We start from the raw sequence: 6,240 nt of genomic DNA, 5'->3' as shown, positions 1-6,240 counted from the left end.
GCCGATAGATAATCTTGATTGAAAGTGAAAAGTTGAGAAAAAAATGGATCTGAACAAAAAATAAAAATACACATATAGGATCTGAGAAATAGTTTGGTTGCCAATTGATATTTTTCATTGTAAATGAAAATTTTTGAAAAAAAAAAGTTCTAGAATGTAACAGCAGGCGCATCGCGAGGGCGTCTAGTCCATAGAGATCATAGATGAAGTGATCACTGTATAGCTTCCAGCAAACTAACCAGTTAAAATCTTATTTTGATTACGAGTCACTTTTTAGGCTTCGAAAATGAACGTCACGCGCATCGCGTGTATATTTGCTAGTACTAATTAATTTAACTAATACGAACTTAATTAATCATCATTAATGAATAAATACATATTAGCCATTAACATAAATTGGTAGATAAGGGGATTTTAGAGATTAATTCTTAATGACCTCTTTTGTTTTTTTTAGTCATAGGCTCTAGATAATCACACTGCCCCAAGTTAGCTAGGAAAAGAAGGGGTATCCGGTTGTTAAACGATCTCACTCGATTTCTGAAGGGCGGAAACGTGCAACTGACACCCCAAATACCTCCTGGTCTTCACCTAGAGAGAGAATCACCGGAGAAAAGTGAAAGTGGAGAGAAACAATGGAGAACAGAAACGTAGTCGTTTGCGACAATGGCACTGGGGTAACTTCTTCTCTACTCATTGACAATTCCATTTCCATAATTTCCCACTTGATCATGGTATCAATCTCAAAGAAACATTTATTTATTTTTGACTTTTCTTGACTATTCTCCTATGCCAAATTTATTCATCAATCTGATGCTGCTGTAGATAATAATCTTGATTCATCAATGATGAATTATGGAGATCTTTGTTTCTTTAGTCTGATGTAAAGGTTGATGAACAAATGAGCTGAAATATTGAAATCTAGCACATATTAGTAAACATGGGTCTCCAATTTTAAGCTGAGATCATTTGGGATTATGGGATTAGGGTTTAATTTATTTTGGGTCTTTTTTGGTCTCATGGTTTTCTTTTTTTTTTCTTTTTCTGGCAGTATGTTAAGTGTGGTTTTGCTGGAGAGAATTTCCCGACATCTGTATTCCCTTGCGTGGTGGGGAGACCGCTGTTACGATACGAAGAATCACTCATGGAGCAGGAGTTAAAGGTAAGACATAATTCAAGGGCAAATTAATGGCTGAAATCATGAACGTTCCATTTAGTGGTGTACAAATGTTAGCTTTTGTTCTGTTCAGTATTTGTTGACGCATTTGTAGATACAAAATGAGCTTTTGGATACTTGTTTACACTGAAATCCGTTATGTTTTTTTTTTGTTTTTATTGTGTAGGATATTGTTGTAGGAGAAGGTTGTGCTGAAATGCGGCACCAATTGGATATATCATATCCTGTTAACAATGGCATCGTGCAGAACTGGGATGATATGGGACATGTGTGGGATCATGCATTTTTTAACGAATTGAAAGTAACGTGTTGCATGATTTAGACTGTGCAGTTTATTATTCCTTGACCCTAAGTATGTCTGTGGGCCTGTGGCAACATAATGTAATTGACTTCCATTTGTTTCATTTGACAGGTCGACCCTTCAGAATGCAAAATTTTGCTCACAGATCCACCACTGAATCCCTCAAAGAACCGTGAAAAAATGGTGAGTCAGTCTAAAAGGTACTCTAGGTTTCACTGCAGGAGTTATTATTTGCATGTTAACTGATTCTTATGGATGAATTCACAGGTAGAGACCATGTTTGAGAAGTACAATTTCGCAGGTGTTTACATTCAAATTCAAGCTGTTTTGACATTGTACGCTCAAGGTGCTTACAAATGTTATTGAAGGTTAAGACTTCAAATTGTTTTGTTTATCAGTTCTATAATACATGGCATTGCGTGTAAGGGTATCGAAAAGCTCTTGTAAACTGTACAGATAACATCAGTTTATTTTATCTACTTGAATGGCATTTTGGTGTGATGGATTCCTTTCTTAATACATCCTTGAATCTTAGCAGGATTGCTAACTGGTCTAGTCATCGACTCTGGAGATGGTGTTACTCATGTGGTAAGATGCTCTAGAAACTGTTTTGCAGTTGATCAAGTTTCAGTAGTCACCGACTCACTGCGATTGCTAAAATTATAGTATCTTTCCTTCTAGGTTCCAGTTGTTGATGGATACTCATTCCCGCATCTTACAAAGCGAATGAATGTAGCTGGCAGGCATATAACATCTTATCTTGTGGATCTTCTCATGCGTAGAGGGTAAGTTCTTACTTTCCTCACGCTTTCACGTGATGGTGTTTTCCTTGTTCACTGGATAATCCGTCCCTCTGTTTTGAAGGTATTCAATGAATAGGAATGCAGATTTCGAGACCGCTAGAAAAATCAAAGAGAAGCTCTGCTATGTCAGGTAACATTAAAAGTTTTCTTTCAGCTCATTTGATGGAAGCCCTATACATTATACCCGATGTTGACATGTAATACTTCTGCAGTTATGATTATAAACGAGAATATCAACTGGGACTGGAGACAACTATCCTTGTTAAAAACTACACGGTAAGCTGTTTTTTGTCTCAGGCATACTACACACAAAATGTATTTACATCGACTTCCATGGATATTGCTCCATTGGCAAAGGAGTTGCTTTTTAGAATTTTGATTGATCTGCAAATGTGCAAGTGCAACACACATTTTAGTAAGCGCGTTCCAAGGATGCCATTCTCTGCTCTTTGTGATTGTTTATAAGCATTCCGAGCAGCTATCACACTGTTAGTCTCTTTCTTTTTGTGTATGCTCATGAGGAACAATTTTTTTCCGAGCAGCTATCACATTGTTAGTCTCTTTCCGAGCAGCTATCATCCTACAGTATTTTTTTTTTAATAGACAGAAATCTTTTATACTAGATTCTTCTGCATAATTTTCCATATTTATAATAGTGAACTTTATCAGCTGCCAGATGGAAGGGTCATCAAAGTTGGCACTGAACGGTTCCAAGCACCCGAAGCTCTTTTCACTCCAGTAAGTCATCTGGTTTGTTGGGTCCTTTTCCCCCTTCCTTTTAGTGCCATTAATTACATGAATTTCAAAGACGTTGCGAACCATTATCTATGCACCCTCAGTAAACCTGTTATCTGTACTCGTGGTGTGACAATAACACTTGTCTGTTATTTGCGTTCCAGATACCGTATTGCTTTCAAATTAAAACATTGCCTACAGGGCTACATTCATTATTTGGAAATTTTGAACAAACATTCACTCTTGTGCAGGAGCTTATAGATGTTGAAGGTGATGGAATGGCGGACATGGTTTTTCGTTGCATTCAGGAAATGGACATTGACAATAGAATGATGGTAAATGATTCTTCTCCCCGCTGCTTGAATGCGCACCCACCTTGTTACCCTTAATGATGTATTTATTATGCTCTGGTTGTTGGGAGAAATCATCTCAATGAATCATAAGCCTTGCTGAAGCGAACATTCATGGTAGACATGGTGCTTTTTGTTTCTCCACAAAGTTATATCATTGGTCAATCCCACATTATAATTCATATATTAACATGAACGGCTTCATATCTTTGTTATCTACTAATGTGATTTTCAACTTTCTATCCTACTTGTAATATGCAGCTCTACCAGCACATAGTTCTAAGTGGAGGAAGTACCATGTATCCTGGATTGCCAAGTCGGTAAATACACTAACCGCCTTTGTGAAGCTAATAAACAATAAATTTCTAGGTTAAGCTCTGAAATTGCTTACATTTGACTGACCGAACAAAAGCGAATACCCTTAGCATGATGTTGCAAATTACAGTCTTTATATGATCATTAGAAGAAAGGGGACATATCCGCATCATTGAGTTGGGTTAGTTTCTGCAGTTACTTCCAGATAGGTTTCCAACTCATGTTCATAAATTGTGCATTGTTACAGTTTGGAGAAAGAAATAGAAGATCGTTATCTTGAAACCGTCTTGAAGGGAAATAAAGATGGACTAAAGGTAAGAGTTATGAGTCCTACTGATGATTTCTTCAAACAGAACATACTTATCAGAAGTTAATGTTCTGATGTGCAGAAGCTGCGTTTGCGGATAGAAGATCCCCCTCGAAGGAAGCACATGGTATACCTCGGTGGGGCAGTCCTTGCAGGACTCATGAAGGTATACGTCTCCGGCTCTCTATCACACACAGAAAACACCTGTATCCTATACATAAGCATGTGTATTTTGAAGATTGAGAATCCATATGTTCTCTTCTTCCTGTTGGTTTTGTTGTTATATCCAGAGCTAATTTAGTACCATGTTTGTTATGTCTACAGGATGCGCCTGAATTCTGGATAACCAGACAAGACTATCTTGAGGAGGGTTTTAATTGTTTAAGCAAGTGTGGACAAGCTTAGCTTAGTTTTTCTTATGAGAATCTCCATTTCAAATAGTGTGTAATTTAGAAAAGGTAGTAAAGGAACCATAATCAAAGTCAAGATTCAAGTATTGTAATGAGATTTTTGCTGTAATTTACACCTCAAATCTTACTTCAGAGTGATTATCCAGCAATCAAAATCTGATAAAGGAACAATTTGCAAAGAGTAAAACTCATCTACATCTAATCAATCAAAACGATCTAAGTTTCTTTAGTTTTCAGCATTGGTTGTTGCTTTGTCCATCTTCTTCTTTTTACGTCTCAACTTCTCTTTCTTGTAGGCTTTCTCAAGACTTTCCACCCTCTGTGACAGTGAATTGATCATCTGTGTCTGCACTGCATTGCTTCTGCAGAGTTCTGCCACCATTTCAGTCAGCTTTTGGTTTCCTTCTATCATCTTTGCCATCATATCTCTAGTGTCATCCTCCTTGACCATCTTCTGATGTTCCTGAATCATCTCTGGCTGTTGGATTTCTATTACTGTTTCTTTTATCTCTTCATTACCAGGAATTTCTTCCCAACCTTCTTCTATTGATTCCACCAAGTTCTCTTCCTCCACGCTTAGTTTAACGCCATCCATGTTAGACTTCTCTGGAGATTCACCATCCACGTTAGACTTATCTGGAGATTCACCATCCACGTTAGACTTATCTGGAGATTTAGCCATTGAATTCCCTTCACTTGCCTCGACTGGATTGCGCACTTCTTCTACACATTGATCAACCGCGTTGTCAATTTCCATATCCTCAGAATTATCATTACGATCTTCGCATTCTGCACCTTCTTTTGCATTTTCCGAAACATGGACTCCAGCATCATCCATTAGCTCTCCAGCAGCGATCTTATCAACCCTATCCTGCAACATAATCGCTTTCCTGATAACTGATTTTCGAGCATCTCTAACACCAGAATCAACACCGCGAATAGAATCCAACCTCAACAACAACCTCATCAGCACCTCATTCATCTTTAACCTTTCCTTGGTGTTGCTACAAATCAACCCAATCATCTCATTCTCAGATAACTTCCTCTGAATCTCATCAACTTCTCTTTTAATTACTAGAATCTTTTTCGTACTCTTCCGGACCAAAAATCCTCTAAATACCTTCTGTATCTTCAAAGCAGCATTGAATCTTTTCTTTTCCAATCCTATAAAATGGACAGGAATTGAAACTACCTTGGGAGCGGCTGATGTAGTTCTATTCTCATTGTCATGATGATTGACAGGACTATTTCTCGTGAACCTCCGTGGTGATGGTGCCACTGGAACCTCTCTCGTGTAACTCCTTGGTGATGGAGACCAGCAATTCTCAAAGAATGGATCGTAAAAGGGATTTTCCATGCTAAAAATGTAAGGATCTGTGTTTGCAAGATTTTTTTCTTTTTTCTTTTCCTTCTAGGGTTTTGGTTTCTTTTCTGGTTTTGCTTTTGGTGGTTGGCTGAAATTTTTTCTGGAGTATTTATAAGTGCCTTTTGTTTTCCCGTCTCTTATTTCTGGAAACTTCTGTTTTTTTTTTCTAGAGAAATCGGGAATATTTTCAAGTTTCTTTTTCCTGGAAATCTCAACCGTTCGCTTTTGCGATTGAGAAGATGGACTTTTGTTTGGGTCTGGATATCTCCGAACGGGCATTTCAGGCTTGGGTTTAGAGACGGATTTTTGGAAAGAAGATGGCTTAATAGGAATGGCAATGCCATCGAAAACATTTGGAAAGATAATGGTTAATAGCCATTTTGCATTGTCTTTATGTTAGTAATTTTGTAGAAGTAAATGATCTTCAAATTTCTTAGAATCATATTAATCAATCCGAAGAAAAAAAGAAAAAAAAATGA

The 6,240-nt window shown here is 37.5% G+C and overlaps 2 protein-coding genes across 2 annotated transcripts; one reads left to right on the top strand and one right to left on the bottom strand.

Moving 5' to 3' along the window:
* Positions 1 to 497: 497 nt before the first annotated feature.
* Positions 498 to 4,631, top strand: LOC113271386 (actin-related protein 2-like). The gene is made up of 15 exons (XM_026521235.1): positions 498 to 674; positions 1,049 to 1,159; positions 1,341 to 1,475; positions 1,587 to 1,658; positions 1,743 to 1,821; positions 2,014 to 2,063; positions 2,157 to 2,260; positions 2,340 to 2,408; positions 2,491 to 2,554; positions 2,948 to 3,016; positions 3,265 to 3,348; positions 3,625 to 3,683; positions 3,926 to 3,992; positions 4,068 to 4,151; positions 4,310 to 4,631. The coding sequence occupies exons 1-15, from the start codon at positions 633 to 635 to the stop codon at positions 4,388 to 4,390; spliced, it is 1,170 nt and encodes a 389-aa protein (XP_026377020.1). The 5' UTR covers positions 498 to 632; the 3' UTR covers positions 4,391 to 4,631.
* Positions 4,622 to 5,752, bottom strand: LOC113273214 (BAG family molecular chaperone regulator 6-like). The gene has a single exon (XM_026522972.1). The coding sequence runs from the start codon at positions 5,750 to 5,752 to the stop codon at positions 4,622 to 4,624; it is 1,131 nt and encodes a 376-aa protein (XP_026378757.1).
* Between the last annotated feature and the right edge of the window lie 488 nt (positions 5,753 to 6,240).

This window comes from Papaver somniferum, chromosome 4 (genome assembly GCF_003573695.1).
Source record: "Papaver somniferum cultivar HN1 chromosome 4, ASM357369v1, whole genome shotgun sequence".
Taxonomy (NCBI): Eukaryota; Viridiplantae; Streptophyta; class Magnoliopsida; order Ranunculales; family Papaveraceae; genus Papaver; species Papaver somniferum.
This window is presented reverse-complemented; position numbering and strand designations above follow the sequence as displayed.